The sequence below is a fragment of the Branchiostoma belcheri genome, unplaced genomic scaffold, assembly GCF_001625305.1.
Source record: "Branchiostoma belcheri isolate BF01 breed outbred unplaced genomic scaffold, Haploidv18h27 scaffold72, whole genome shotgun sequence".
NCBI lineage: Eukaryota > Metazoa > Chordata > Leptocardii > Amphioxiformes > Branchiostomatidae > Branchiostoma > Branchiostoma belcheri.
Genome location: NW_017804376.1, coordinates 603,712 through 620,692, shown reverse-complemented (window position 1 = coordinate 620,692; position 16,981 = coordinate 603,712). Strand labels below are relative to the sequence as shown.

Sequence of the window (16,981 nt, the reverse complement as noted above, 5' to 3'; positions counted from 1 at the left end):
AACAAACACAACAGATTGTCACGGTCTTCGCCTTTCTGACGTGGGTATGACGTACTTCAACATGAACTGGTCTTCACTCAGGAGTAAATAAGTGGGGACTACGTATACATGACGTGACTGGCGAAGAAAGCTCGGCGTCTGGAATATGGCGTCACAGCACTGAGCGCTCTCTTAATCGAATGATTGAATATGAATGAATGAATGGATTTCTTTATTCTCGAATACTTGTTCGGCCGACCGGGCGCTTAGATGTTGCTTTACCATTACCTGCCTACATTCTCTACTTGGGATAGGAGAAAATGGATTCAATAACTAGAAATAATTTTCGTCGTATGATCACTACTTCAGACGTTTGCTTTATCCAAAGCCAATCTGTTGTTCTAGACATAAAGAAAGGCAGGGCTCAATTGTGCACATCATTTTGTATTTATTAATCTTTTAACACATCTAAATTTTAAAAAGTCAGTTTTAACACGCCATCTATCGACTGGAGAAGAAACTACAGCCTCCTTAATCTTTCCATAACCGCAGCGAAAATTCAGGTGTCAATGTTGTAACCAGCAGGCAAGACAATATCCAACAGACAAGATGCCATCAAAATGAGCCAATTAGACAGTATCCTGCCCATTGGATTTTGCTGTCATTTGCCGAATCATTAGCTTCAGTGCCGATATCCATGCCGGTCTCCCATGTGTTTTATGACGAACTACACGGTACTGTTCACCCTAGTAAAAGGCAGCTTATTTTGCCAAAATATGTCGTTATTGCTGAGAGGTACCATTAAGTTATAAATAATTCCCTATGTCTGTGTTGGTATAATCCATGGTTGTAAAGTTCAAGCTTTGGTCCAAAGAAACTCACCATAAATTTATGGTCGATCTCGTCAACCTTCGTCAAATGTGGGATGAACCGAGACGGGGGGAGATTCCGTCTTCCCGCCACTTTTGACGCACTCCTGACGTCATCACGCTTCTGACTTCCGGAGAGTCAGCGAGTGGATCACACATCTAACAAAGGTTGACGAGATCGATCGAAAATTTATGGTGAGTTCCTTTCTTGTCTTGTGCTTGAACTTTACAAGTATAATTCCTTATGTTGTAAAGCAACACGATAACAAATAGAGAAGTGATTAAGTGCTACATAAGTCCGAAATCATCACCGTTTATAGCTTAGTTATCTTGCCTTTGACACCTGACATTAAACGTTGGCATATTTATTTCCCCCCATAAAGTTAATGAAACAGCCATTAGCGTACAATAAAGGGACGTAATGTCACAAGTGCACAAATCAGCACATAGATTCGGCTGACTTGATGGTATGTGTAATATTTAGCCTCCAAGCCAGACTTTTGTTACAGGGATCTAGTGTAATTTCAGGGCGGCAAACAAAAATATTTTGGATGAGAAAATCTGTCTGATATTCACATTTGCTGCCATTTCTTAGCACATTTTGGCATCATTTTACACTTGAAGTGTTTGAAACAGCCCAGAAGAAAGCTACGTTAGGAGTCCATTTATTTTTGATACCACCAATAAATAGTTAGGACCGGCCTATGATACGAAACAAGCAACCATTTTCCGTCAGTAACATTTTTCCTCCTAGATATCATGTGTGCTATGATATAGGATTGATTCAACTTACTAAATTGAAAAAAAAATGACCAAAATATTGACCTTTAAAACTCAGATTTACTGTCCTGAAATCGCTTTGGGTGCCTTCACTGAAATTCCTGACAGTGTCAGATTCTAATTAACGAAATTAAATCCTTCGTATAGTCCATACGAATGTAGCTACGCCGCCTACCCCTTACTACAAATTGCACACGCCATGTTAAAAATGTCGCCGATAATGACCACTCATCAAGTCATCATCCTTCGGTCATTTCGTGCACCCTGAGCGGCCTGGAGATCCAGACTACAGGATACAACGTTTGTAGTCAACTAACAGGTCGGAGAAACCCAAGTTGTGAAGTCAACCTCTCAGTTAGAACCGTGTGACTGTTCGTACCATCCACTGGTCAGAACATGGCGACCTTGACCGTGGTAGTGGTCAGTCTTGTCCTGGCTGGGGTGGACAGCGCCTTGAACCGACCGTCTGAGATCGTCTTGGAAAATAACGAGTACAGCGGTGTGTTAGTGGCCATCGGCCCATCAGTGTCCGAAGACCAGCGGATCGTGGACAGGCTACAGGTACTGTTTAATAGAGCAGGGCAGACTTTACAAACAAAACTTTTGGCCATTTTCAGTCCAAATAATGTACATTTTGGGATCTGGAGCCCTAGTATTAAATCCGAATGACCTGAAATTCGGTTTGCGGATACCTTCGACTCATGTCCACAGAATGTTAGTCACGCTTTTGACATACACTATACTTTAAACTTGTGTGAAATAAGGCTTTTTGGTTATTTTTGGACAAATGAATGACCTGAAATTTGGTATTGGTAGTGTTAATGCCTCGAATGTATGGCTAGGGGTCGGGTGGCATAGTGGTAGAGCGTTCGGCTATGAAACGGCAAGACCCGGCCCGGGTTCGATCCCGAGTTGTACTGGACATGCGCCCCGACGTTGTGCCCTTGGAAAAGGCACTTTACACGACTTTCCTCGCTCCACCCAGTTGTCAATAATGGGTACCTAACTTCGGTTGGGGAAAGTCGTATGGACGTCACCTGGTAGCACCGAATGACAGTTCCACAAAAGTGTTAGGCGTAAATATGTTATATGTATTACGTGTATTATGTGATTGTAAACCTCAACCCTGCAACACGTCACCGCTTTAAAAGGCTGCCATTGCACGGGTAATGTTTGACCAATAAACCATGTAGGGTTAGTATTGAATTAGGGTATTTGAGTTAGAGTATTTGAGTTAGAGGTAGGGACAGGGTTAGAGTTGGGGCCATTGTTCGGGTTAGTGTTAGACTTAGCATTGGGGTTAGGGTTAGGACTACGGTCAGGGTAAGTTTCCACATTACGACCAACCCCTCCCACATCTTGTCTCGTGTATATAGGAAACCCATAAGTAGTGTGGCAGACGTGATACTTCTAAGGAATTGACGAAAACATTATAGATTTTCACTACACATATCGTTAAACACACACAAACGCTACCAAAAACATATTAACTTATAATACGATCTATCTTAATGTGACTACGGCGTTATGTAATTGCCCCTGTTTGTTTATTATATTTGTCATAACAGCATGATTATGATCTAAAACACATATTAACTACATGTATAAATGGTCTGACGAACACCGTCCTTGCAATGAAATGTAATCGGGATATTATATAACAATAATATATTAAGTGAAGGAATGAGAATAGCATTATATTATTGGTGTTTCTATGGCGTCATGTGAAGGGTCTATATAAAGTGCTTAAGGTGGTAGAACACAGTTTTCGCCCTATGGGGATTTCTATAGTTAAGCACCCCGAGGTGACTCACTTCGACGCGGTAAAAGATTATAGTATATGGCTATGTGCACTAGAGAAACTCGGCCAAGTATTAAATACTTTGAAAAATACGGTATAATCTACAAAATAACCGAAAAGAAATTTTTTCTTTTACATCGTGACGACCTCTTTTATTTGGCAACCTCAACGGGACTGCAGCCGGCTCACCCTGCAACGCAGTTGCGTAACGCGGTGTATTCATAAACGAACAGGAAAATCTTCACAATCCAAATCATACGGTGTACAAGCCGATACAATTCTATACAGCGCAGTTTACTCCTGATCATGACTACCTCTCACATAAGTTGCTCTAGCCAGGATACAAGAGTTTTGTCTGCACTATTTTCTATAGCCGCGTCATATACTCCTTGTTTTTTGACAGGAAATCTTGACGAAGACGTCCCAGGCCCTGTACGAGGCTACCAACAGTCGCGCGTATCTGAAGGACATCGCGATCCTCATCCCCAAGTCGTGGGCGCCAAAACCTGAGTATCAGCCGGCTAGGACAGAGCTGTTCGAACGGGCAAACATCAGGTAGGTTTGCGAAATAAATAAATTAGACAAGCCGTGTTTTGTAAGTTCTTAAATCTATATGTTCATTCATCTACAATTGTTTTAAGAAGCGAGAAGAAGTCGATCCTGTAAACAATAGTATTATTTAGTTTGTCTTCATGACCTGTACTTAGCTCGAAAGAGCATAAATGTGCAATAAAGGTCTTTCATTCAATAAAGATTCAACTTTCTCTGCGCTCCAACGAAACCTTCTCTCCGTGGCAAAAACTCCCTCGGCAGCAAATCGTCCCTCGCGGCCGCATATTACTCGCGTCGCTCAGAGAAAAAATAACGCCGACGCCCAACAAGACTGCGAAGGAGGCTAATAATGAATGGGGACTTTGGGGAAACGTGCAGAAACAAGAACGTGACCGTCTATGTGACCGAATGTTTTACTGAATGGGGTTAAGGAAAGAGCAGTCCGGTCCAGAGAGAGGAAAAGGCAGTCCTGTCTGGTCAGGTGGTGGAAAAATCAGTCAGACTGCCTGCAATTCTACTGCTTGTTGTCAAGGGGCGCAACTACACGCAGACATTGTCGGGCCACCTTTAACCACCCCTAACAAGACTAACAAGTAAAATCTGAGATTGTATACCTCCGGGCTTTATATTGTACATTTTAATATAGGGTTTTAAACAAAGAATTTATCGAGACCGGACACCCCTCTGTGTGAGGGGTCATATACGTGGACCAGCCCAAGAATAGCTTAAACACGCCAAAGGTCAACTGTCGCGACCACTTTCACACTTAAAGGGGTGTTTGGGGGCCACCGAAAGGCACCATTATCCTGCCCGAAAACACATATACAATAAAAACAAAAGAACGTCCATCATCTACAGCTCAATAGCAAAACATATACCGAGTCCCAAAAGAATCTGTTCACGCAAACGCGAGAAACAGCTGCGAACATGAAAATCTAAATCTCTCACAAAGCCCTTCCGCGGAAGGATGTCTCTTTCCCCGGAGGCAACAAGACTGGGTGGTCTTTTCCACCGTCCGGACTAGACCACTTTTTCTACTAACCCTCCATTGATGCTAATTTCAGGGTAGACCAGGTGAACCCCATGTATGGGGACAGTCCGTACGTGAAACAGAAGGCTGGATGTGGGGAGGGCGGAGACTACATTCACCTCACTCCTACCTACGTCATTAACGAGCAGTTCGGACAGGCCGTATTTGGACCCTACGGTAAGTTATATAAGACAATCCTTTAGCTAGAAATGCAAATAACGCCAAAACCTTCACATTTAAACGATTTGGTTTGAATTTTAGCATACAATGTCTGTTTTGCAGCCTGTAATGCATCTTTAAATCTTTCTCATAAAATATATAGATGATATGCTCTTAGGAAACATTACACCTCTTAAAACTTTAAGTTTTCATTGTACAAATGGTTTTTACGCGATGGGAACATCACATATACACAGACACCATCACATGTAAAAGAAATGAAATACATCACTGTATCAAAGTAAAGACAAATCACTAAATCAGCGTCTCCTCTCTTCATTTGCCATCCACGTTCCGACACATGGCAACAGACATCTTTGCTCATTTTCGGCATGTTGACTACTGTCAGAGGGTAACAAAATTGCTTGTTTGTTTGTTTGTTTGTTTGTTTGTTTGTTTGTTTGTTTGTTTTTTAATGGTGTCATCCGTAATTACTTGATGTGGCCTTACCACATTCCATCCAGGTAAGACTATGGTGCATGAGTGGGGCCATCTCCGCTGGGGTCTGTTTGACGAGTACGGCATGGACGGCCCCACGGGAGAATCCTACCCGTACTTCTACTCCTCTGCGTCTGACGGCACCGTGCAGGCGACCCGCTGTTCGGCACACCACACCGGCAGGCACATCAACATCCAGACGGGCCGGCCGTGTCAGATCCACCCCAACACCGGCCTACCCGAGTCCGCCTGCCGCTTTTGGCCGGACTTCACCCCCAACAACCCCGCTACAGGATCCTACATGTTCATGCAGTTCCTAGACAAGGTTAGTCTCTACCAGACTAACTATGCTGGCTATATATAGGAGAATATTTTCCGGGGGAGTTTGGCCGCCTTGGGGTTTGACTGGGCCGTGCAGGAGGGAAAGAAACTACTATTGCCACCCCGCGGCCGGACTCCCTTAGCCAATTTGATTCTCTTTTTTTGCCGAATTCTGCGATCCGTATTCCCGTAGTAAGGCCTGGTGGAGGCTAAGACAAGGTACAGTCAAACTGAGTATGTAGAATCTAAAGGCACCCAAAGCGATTTTAGGGAGGCAAAACAACAAAACAAATATTTTGGATGAAGACAGTATTTCATACTTGCCACCAAGCACAGTCGGGCATCATCACCAGATAGAATAGCAAAGTTCTTTCTATCACAACCATTTATATTCATAACTATCATCACCAGATAGCTTTAAACGATGTTCAGAGTTAGATGTTTAAAGGTTATAATTAGGTGTAACATGTCGTTCATGTCGTATATGTAACATATAGTTAGCTGCCGCCACGCCGCGTGCCTGTGAAATTAACTGGTGTGTTACGCCTAGGGGAGGTTATACGGGCTAGCTATACAGATACAAAAGGCTGGTGTGATACGCCAAGGGGGTGTTATACGGGCTATACAGATAGAGAAGCTGGTGTGATACGCCAAGGGGATGTTATCCCGGCTATACAGCTACATCCATGGTCTCCTTGCTATTTCCCAGGTTGCTTCCTTCTGTCACAGTGACCCGTCCGGTGACCCCACGTCCTTGCACAACGACGAGGCGCCGAACAAGCACAATGTCCAGTGTGGTGGCCGGAGTGCCTGGGACGTGATGGATGACCATCCGGACTTCAGCCAGGGTGCCAACCCCCCTCGACAGGTGGTGTCCACGCGGCCGGAGTTCTCTCTCCTACAGGAGGTGGACAGGAGGATGGTCCTGGTGTTAGACACGTCTGGGAGCATGAGGGTTTGTACAAACTTACACATCGCTGTCACTAAGTACAGTAGGAGCATTGTCATTTAACTTTTTAAGCTTTTAAGCTTAATGTTTAAGCTTTAAACAGTGCCTAGAGTTAGATGTTCAAGGGTTAGGTGTAACAAGTCGATCGGTGTAATGTAGCCAGCTGCCGCCGCGCCGCGTGCCTGCGAAGCTGGTGTATTACGCCGAAAGGCGGTTATACCGGCTATACAGATAGAGATACAGATACATCATTTTTTCTGTTTAGGCAATGTTGATTTGATTATATGGATGACAACCACTGGGAACCCCAAAACTGATGTGAGTGGGCGAATAAAAAGAGTTTGGCAAACACGTAAGACGTAATGTCCCACCTTTTCCAAAATTTGTGGATTTTGGGAAGTTAAAAGAAGAATAGTTTGTTTTCTTTGTCTGTATGTTTAACGAAATTGGGATAGATTGTAGAAGTTGTTTATTGCAATGATAATAATTTACCCATTCATTCATTCATTCACTAACTGCCTCAATGAATAAATGAATGATTATAAATTTCAACAAAAAATTGTACCATCTCATCTAGGGTGAACGGATCCAGAAGCTGAACCAGGTGGCGCAACATTTCATCAGGAGCACCGTAGCTGACGGCAGCTGGCTCGGCATCGTGGACTTCGCGACCCGGGCGACTACAGCACACGCCCTGATTCAGGTGGCAGATGAGTCCGCACGTGAACAGCTGGCAGCAGCTGTGCCCAGCGTCACCCTGGGGTGGACGTGTATCGGCTGCGGACTACTGGAGGGCTTACAGGTGGGGGAAACCAGATCATGACTACTTCAGTCTAAAATCCATCCGACGAAAGGAGGCGAAAACCAGACAGAAAACCAGCAGGCCAGACAGACAGGGAGACAGACATTGAAAGAGACAGACAGACAGACAGACAGACAGCAGGCCAGAGAGATTCCAGAAAATCAGACAGCGAGACACACAAGAAAGCAGACAGAGAGACAGCAGGCCCGGGCGCCCAGACAGACAGACAGACAGCAAAACAGACTGGACAGCATACAGAAAGCTTGGCAGACAGACAGCAGGCTAGAAAGACAATCAAACAACGAGAGAGATACGAAAGCATAGAGAAAGACAGTGAAATAGCAAAACAGACATACAAGCTTTCTGTCATCATTTCATACTTAAGGCATTTAAACGATTGCAAGCTACGTGAGGCGTCACTTTATTTTTTGGGTACCGTCGATAAATAGCTAGAACCAGCCAACGATACAAAACAAGCAACCGTTTTACGCCAGGGACATCGCTCTTAACTTTTGCCTAGCAGATATCAGTACACTTAAGGATAGGATTGATATACAATATACAAAGAAGGACCTGAAAATCAGGTTTTGCTGCCATGAAATTGCATTGAAGGAAAACATGTCTTATTTCTCAGATTCTTGAGGACAACGGAAGTCGTAACGCCACAGGTGGGATTCTCCTTGTCATCAGCGATGGCATAGAGAACCAACACCCCAACATCACAGAGGCCATGCCGACTGTTCTGGCCAAAGGCGTCATCGTCGACACCATAGCTTACAGTGACGCGGCGGACGCCAACCTAGAGTCTCTAGCGGCCAGGACAGGCGGCATGTCGTTCTTCTACCCAGAAGGCAACACTTCTACGGCCTTGAACGACGCCTTCACGACAACGGTCACTGCCAGGGCGTCGGAAGGGGACAACGCACCCATCCAGGTACGTTTTGAGGCAGTCGTGGTGACTCTTGAATCGGACGTTTTTGCTTTTTCTCGGTCCCGACTTTTGTCCCCACAGACGTAAGCATCAATTGCTACAAGAACAGTTAGCTCTTAGTTCAAGAAATATTTTCTTGTGGACAGAATCGTTTTCTGGATACAGCAAGAAAAAACAAGAAACACATGTGTTCCTTGAATTTTCTTGCTACGGGGATTCTTAAATTTCTTGTTCAAAGAATAATTTTCTTGCTATGGGATACATTTTCTTTGTACAAGAAAGAAGAAAGAAAAACAAGAAAAAGCATTTTTGGTAGTGAAGGGACTTGCTTAAGCCGACCACTTGTCCAAATGTACCGTGACCGGCACTATTTGGGTCCTCACATGGTCCATTCTCTGCCGGGACAGCCGGGATTCGAACTCCCAACCTCTTGGTTCTTAGCTTGGGCGCTAACCACACGACTTCTTTATTCACTCGAATTTTGTTTTCTTGCTTTCTCACTAAAATGTCCTTTTGTCGTCCATGAGCAGCTTGTAAGTGAAGCGTGTGCGTTGGGCCCGGGAGAGACTCACTCCAACACGGTGTACATGGACAGCAGTGTGGGGACCGACACAACATTCAACTTCTTCTGGCAGGACGGAACGGAGCCGGAAGTGGTGGTAAAGGACCCGGATGGAAACGACATCACCCAAGGACATCCACAGTATCACGTGATCATCAACATGACAACCGTCCAAATCAAGATCCGTGACGTAGCTCAGGTAAGATTTTGTATGAGTGTTTCAGTAGCTCTAAGTTAACTATCACTACTACTACAGCTGTAACTATTACTAATAGCTTAAAAGTTATTGACTGATTGATTGATTGATGTACTGGATTTTAAGGTGAAATAAAGTTCAAAGTACTGGATTTTAAGGTTCAAAAAGTTCAAAGTTCTCAATGTACGTAGAAGTGTTTTTCGTACCCTGGTATTCAAAAGCTAGAAAGCGCCCATTTCCGTTGGTACAGGTGGGTAAGTGGAGTTACAACGTCACCAACACCGGTAACCAGACACAGAAGGTCACCATCGATGTGACCTCTAAGGCCGTCTCCATGGATACGCCGCCCATCACTGTATCAGCACAGGTCAGTACCTATATTGACATTTACCTTCTGTATCGGTACAGCCGGTATAACCGCCATTCGGCGTAACACACCAGCTAAGCAGGCACGCGGCGCGGCGGCAGCTAGCTATATCACACTGAACAACCTGTTAAACTCAATCTTTGACTTTGCACATTTGATTACAGGAGTTTGTTTAGAGTTAAAACTTTAGATCCAACACAAAAGTTCTCGCACCTAGAGCTTTCGACCAGTCACTCTGGTCTTCCTCAATAGACTGACCCAGTGAGGCTTGTCACGTGGCTTCTTTGAAGTGTGGCGTCAACACTGGGTCAAAGGTATCTGGTAGACCATGCAGATGTGCGCACAGACGACGTCGACTTGTACTTGTCGGCCACGGTACTACAATTTCATGACAATCCATCCGTGTATCGGCACAGGTGAGTACATCGGACGTGAGCTACAGCGACACGGAGCCGACCTTCCTGACGGTGTTCGCCTCCGTGACCAGAGGTTACGTGCCGGTGCTGGGGGCCCGGGTAGTGGCGGTGGTGGAGAAACCGACCGGAGACACACACCACACAACTCTGCTGGACGATGGAGCTGGTAGGAAAACAGCAATTGCTTCATACGATGTATAAGCAGCATCTAAGGTATGGGGTCTTGTGGTGTAACGGCAGAGTGTTAAACTCAGAACCCAGGGGTCCAGGGTTCGAATCCTGCCCGATGTCACCGATTTTGTGAACTTGGGCACTTTACCATCTCCAAGCAGATCCTAGGGTGACATAAGACAGTATCAAATTGGCCAGACAGTATCCATTGGCCAAAACGGTAAAGTGGTGATCATGAGAGAAGTACTGGTTGTGAATAAGAATATTCTAATGACCTACTCTTCACGATAGGTGCTGACGTGACGAAGAACGACGGCGTGTACTCGGGATATTTCCTGGCCTTCTCTGCGGACGGCCGCTACAGCGTGTCGGTCCGAGTGGACGACGGGGACGGGCAGGCGAAGACCGTGGTCGTTACCGGCCAGCTCGGCGGGACTGCGGGAGCTCTGCCGATGAACCCAGGTGAGGCTTAGCCTCCTTCGCAGACTTGTTGGGCGTCAGCGTTATCATAAAGTTTTTTTCGGAGAGAACATCCTCTCCGTGGCAAAACTCCCTCGGCGGCAAAATCGTCCCTCCGCGGCATATTACTCGCGTCGCTCACAGAAAAAAATAACGCCGACGCCCAACAAGTCTGCGAAGGAGGCTAGGTGAGGCTGCACGCTGATGGAAATATCCTGTAAAAATGAAAACTACAAACACAAAAGGTCCATTGCAGTGACGTAGGGACCCCCACGAGGCCCATTTTTATACTTGATCTTGGTCTTCCCAACGTAAACCTGCCTGCAAAAATCATGAACATCGAACCATGCCCTCAAGAGTCTTCCACGCTTTAGCAAAGTGATTTCATAGCCTTCTCGACGAAGGCATTAACGTGGTCAAGACAATGACCTTTGATTTTGACCTGTTTTTTTCGCACGCGCAGGCTGACTTGGTACGATACGACTAAACATTAAAATATTACGAACCTAAGTAGCAGTATCATTTTGCATTATGTACAAACACTTTACGACTTTGCGTGTCTTTGTTCTGCGTTCCAGCTGCCAATCTAAACGTGACGGTGGAGCGACAGAAGGCCGACCAGTTCCAGCGTATCTCGCAAGGTGGCGTGTTTTCTGTGAAGGGCCTTTCCAGGGTGACTCCAGGCAACGGGAGTCTTCCCGACATCACGCCTCCTTCTCGTATAACCGACCTCAGGGTGTCTTCAGTCTCGTTTGAAAACTTGACCGTGACTCTGGGCTGGACCGCTGTGGGTAATGACTTGACTCTGAATGGCCCTGGTGAGATATTATTACTTTCTCTGTGTTTGTGTGTGTGTGTGCGTGTGTCTGTACGTGTGTGTGTTTGTTTGTGCGCGTAAGTGTGTGTGTGTGTGTGTGTGTTTGTTTGTGCGCGTACGTGTGTGTGATTGTGTGTAGTGTGTGTGTGTGTGTGCGTGTGTGTGTGTGTGTGTGCGCGCGCGCGTGTGGAAAGCATAACTAGAGAAACCGTAGTTTCTGTATCGAAGTATTACATTCTGTGTAGTCGATGCAACTTTAATTACTAGATGCACACATCTTGACGTTATTTCCAGCTGCCAGGTACGACTTGCGGTACAGTCGGGGCTTCCTCTCCAACTTCTCTGACTGGTCCAACGTGACAGCCGGCATGGTGGTACAGGGCGGGCCGCTGTCTCCCGGACAACCGCTCCAGGCCGAGACATACGTCATCAGGATGGCAGAGCGAGGTGAAAACGTGACGTATGTCTTTGCTGTGCGCGCCTGCGATGCGGCTGGGAACTGTGCTGACCAATCCAACAAAGTGTCAGCTTCACTAGCCTACGTCCCTCCACTCACCACCCAGCAACCAATCACCACCTCGGTTACGTCGCAGACCCCGGGAAAAGCGGACGCGTCGACTAAATTTGACTCGTCGCCGAAGCCCGCGGGACGGTCTCAAGACGGGACCACCACCTGGTTGGTTGTTGGCAGTGTGGTGGGCGGAGTTACAGTGGTCGCAGCCGCTGTTGTCATCGTGCTGAGGGCTTTGGGCAAGGCGTCGGTCAGGAAAGTCAATACCACCCCCCGTCACGGTCGAGCTGATGCAGCCGACACCGCCACTCCTGCCAGGGCGAACCCCGCCTTCAGGCCTGATGACGTGTAACAAGTTAAAGGGGCAATATGTAACATTTTCGCGCCCTAGATTGAAATATTTCAATTGACAAAATCTTGATGTGATTATAATTTACATCCACTTTTCAACATATTTACACATTATCAATATGTAACATTTTCGCGCCCAAAATTTAAATATTTAATTGACAAAAATCTTCATGTGATTATAATTTACTTCCACTTTCAACATATATATTTGCACTTTATTATCTCATATTTCTAACATTTATGGTTGGCGATAAATCAGCCCACGTGCACTTAATTGAGACGCTTTTATTTTGTGGCACCACCACAAATTACCAGAATGTAAACAAGTTCAGCCATGCTGTCTTTTTTCTACCTCCATGGTTAAACACACTTGTAAGATGAAACATTTCGGCAGCTTACTTCGTAAAGAAATGGCCATCTTTCTATTGTTCGTCCTTTTTGTATCGTCCTAATGCTACATAATGCAAGATTGAAATTTTGCCAAAGCCAGTGTAATTTGTTTCTCTGTTAAATGAAATGGATTTTTTTTGTATAATTTGTTTAATAAGTGGTTTATATTATTTTGATTATTACTCCGATTTTGAGTTGAGCTTACGTTATTTTTAATTTAACACCACTGTATAAATTGCTTTGCATTTCTGTTGTTATATTTTGTAATGTTTTAATATGATCTGCAGGAAGACTGGTGACTTGTCAATGTAGATCGAAATAAACCAAACCTAACCAAACCAAAGCAAACCAAACTGCTTGTCAGCAACACAACATTTGTCCCTATGTAGGTCTAATCACTGTTGAAGATCGAGAAGTGAATAAAAATGTAGGTCATCAAAAAGCAGACTTGTGTTTGTCTTTATTGAATAATATACGGTTAGTTACAGAACCCTAATTTTTGTGGGGGTATATATCGCTTATCCTTTGGTGGTCGTAAAATGCAATATTCTTCGGGTTGCCCAGACTGTTACGATGCCCAATACCGTTTATCACTTGGGTCGTGTATTGGACCCTTACTGGTCAATGGATACTGCCTGGCCAACTTGATACTGTCTTTTGCCACCCTAGGATATCAGCTTAGAGATTTACAATACCGTTTTGTTAGCCTGAGTGCCATCCTCCATAGTTTCTACGGCTTCCTAACGTCGCTAGCTACGTGAGTCGTGACAGCAACATTAGGGAGCCGGCGGAAACTACGGAGGATGGCACCCAGGATAATTTTTTGTCGAAAGAAATCAAAAGTTAATACGAAAAGACACATCGAGGCCAACCTCAGTAATTAATTACAGAGATTATTCCACAGGACCACACATCCTGATGTTGATAAGCACGAGGTTAATTCAGGATCTGTGAGGGGCCGGAGACGCTCGATGATGCTGCATCTGGTGAGAATAACAGTTGATAACCTGCAGACCTGGTGGTCTGAACCTTAGTAGGGGCCTATTAGGAGTGATGAAGACAAGTACATACGGATCTGCACGGCTCATGGAGTTCATATAGTCTATTAAGTAGGAATTCTATTAAGGCAAAAGTGTGTGAACACCGTTTTCTTGCTGTACTTCTACTCTGCATCTCTTGTGACTTTTCCTTCCATCTGCCCTTTACCATCTTCGTCAGGATCAGCACATACACGACCAAGCCATTTTAGTCTTCTTTCAGTAACTTCTGTGAGAGTCTTAGACTCCTTACACGAAACGCAATCCATGAAGTCACGTGAGCAAACTTCATTGATGAAACGGGGCGGGGGCCGCTACAGACTTCCAGCCATGTTTGACCTCCTGCTCACGCCACACTTCCGGGGGGTCACGTGCTTTAAACAACTGGGTCCTCAGTTATCCAGAAGAAGACCAATTTGTTAATTTCAATCTTTAGTGTTAGAAAAACTTTCATAGCAGACATAACTTAAACTTAGCAACAAAATGACGAATGAGACAGGACAAACTTCCGGACCTTCTTCTGTATTTATTTGTATAAGACAAATGCGGCATATATCGTCCCGAGAATAGGAGATTACTCTCAAAAGAGCCGAATTACAACACATACAATCCTCGAGTTTCCTTCCTGATCAATCACTTATACTGCATTTTTCTTGCTTTGAGAAATATAGATCTATTTTCCTCCAGATACCCAGATGTTGTATTTCATTAACAGGCTGTATCGATGAGTTGGTACCTTATGTGAGAAGTTTTCATATACAAAGACGACATAAATACAGGGAGAATTGTTCCGACAAATAATACAAAGACGGGACAATTATGCCGTTGCATTGCATTCTGTACATCAAGATGAATAAGGAATTCCCCAATGTACAAGTACCCATATTACAACGTATTTACAACTGTAATGTCGTCTAGTAGAGCAGCATGTATTTGCCGGAAATATCGGGTTATACTGACTGAATAAAGGCGGGGTATGTAATAAAAGGTGGCAAAACACCGCCCTTAAGGTACTAGGTCTGTAATTTGAAACCGCTATTTTTACCAATTACTGGTGTGTTAGTAATACCTTTTCCGAATCTAAAGGCATCCAATGCAATTTTAAAGCCGCAAAACAAAAGAATATTCTAAGTGAGAAAATCTGTCTGATTTACTGCAATTTAGCACATTTTCGTCACCATTTCATAGCTACCCTAAAACAAGCTAAGTGAGGAGTCCCTTTAGTTTTTGGTACCACCACTAAACCAGCCTACGGTCAAGGAACCATTTTCCGTCAGCGACATCACATTTTGCCTCTCAGAATAGAGGATAGGACTCAACTTACTCAAAGAATTACCAGAAAATTGCGTTAAAAAATCCAGTTTTATCGCCCTGAAATTGCATTGGATGCCTTAAAAACATATACGTTTTAGTTCGACTGCTACATGAAAAGGCTATACTCTTACAACTACTATCAGGCTAGCCGCATTGCGAAGATAATTAAAGATACAGTCCTCTGACAATACATTAACGTTTTCCAAAGTTATAAAAAGTACTACATGACATAAGTTCTACCTAACAACATCTCTCATGACAGCAGAAGAAAAGACGTACGTTTTGGAACACTGGAGTCCCAACCCGCCTACAATACACGGACAACAAATATATATAAGTAATACTGCATTGCGCGCATGGATCCTATGCTAGTATTTAATGACGAACATGTCTGTAAACGACCGACTAAAATTTTCGAGATGTTCATTTTGTAGACACACTCTCTCAGACTGCCGTATTCTCCAGCCTAGCTACACTTATAAAATGTGAAATAAAGACCACTTCGAAGCGACACCTTGCGGCCGACGGTAGAACACAGGTCTACGACTAGACGAAACTCTTAAAAACTCAGTAAATATAAATCATATAATGCTAACATCATTATATCCTATATATTAAAACAGGACGTCGACATAACCTGGCATAAAAGTCGCCACACATTGTGGGCAAAATAAAAATAATATCTGTTGAGATACGATATAAATACATGTAAAGCCTACTAAAGGATTGCCGCTAGTGACTGCGAAGGATGTAAGATTTGAAGCCCTTTAAGTCTGTATGTAGCTAGCGCTTTCTTCCTTATAACATTTGCGTATTGCTGTTTCTTTGCAGAGCATTATTTACAACAAGCACGTACGTATAGAGAACATCATTTCTGACACCTATGCTAGAACTGGCCAAAAGTCCCTAGCTCTATCTATCCCCAAAATTACGCTTGTCTCAAAAATACACGTCAGATAAAAATTCATTTCTTCTTTCTTATCATTTTAGACCCTACACGGACATTTTCTCTTTATAAGTACAGTGATACGCTATTACTATCTATTTATCTAATTATCTATCTTAAGTATGTATGTATCTTTCTACCTAGATAGAAGGTGTTTATTTGTTTGTTTATTTGTGCTAGACTTTGTTAACTGATGCGATTGGCTCGTAGCTACTAGTGTACTTGAGTTCTTTACATGTCGTTTCTTGTCCTAACAGTTCTTAATAGTCAAATGTTAAATTTGTATAATTCAGTTATGATTGAGTAAAGTAGGATGTAAAAGTTGTTCATGTACAACGACTTTTATACAAAGTGCAGCAACACTGCTCCGTAAGCAAATGTCACACATGGAAGCCATTTTATAACCAAACGGATAATACAAATGTGTTTGAACTACTCAGAATGACGGGTACTGGGGTTTATTTTTACACAACTGGTATAGACTCTTACCTCTAGACGTTTCGATGTCTGCCAGACATCTTCCTCAGAGCTTATTGTGACTGGTGTACTTCTTCTGGTCGCTGTACGTGAAGTAGGTGGCGCTTTTGCACAACCCCAAACATGGCTACGTTTGTATCCCCCCTCCTCTCCTTCATCATTGGGATTGAACTTGTGTTTCGCCGCAAAAGCGCCACCTACTTTCAAATTAGCTATATTCCAGTCATAAGCTCTGAGAAAGATATGCCTGACAGACATAGAAACGTAACAGGCGAGCGTCTATACCAGTTGTTTAA

General features: G+C 44.0%; 1 protein-coding gene across 1 annotated transcript; it reads left to right on the top strand.

Moving 5' to 3' along the window:
- The first annotated feature begins 2,024 nt into the window (after positions 1-2,024).
- LOC109484978 (epithelial chloride channel protein-like) lies at positions 2,025-12,522 on the top strand. The gene is made up of 13 exons (XM_019788350.1): positions 2,025-2,189; positions 3,833-3,984; positions 5,046-5,188; positions 5,695-5,993; positions 6,699-6,944; positions 7,516-7,740; positions 8,375-8,674; positions 9,202-9,432; positions 9,680-9,796; positions 10,213-10,378; positions 10,675-10,845; positions 11,421-11,660; positions 11,954-12,522. The coding sequence occupies exons 1-13, from the start codon at positions 2,025-2,027 to the stop codon at positions 12,520-12,522; spliced, it is 3,024 nt and encodes a 1,007-aa protein (XP_019643909.1).
- Positions 12,523-16,981: the final 4,459 nt, after the last annotated feature.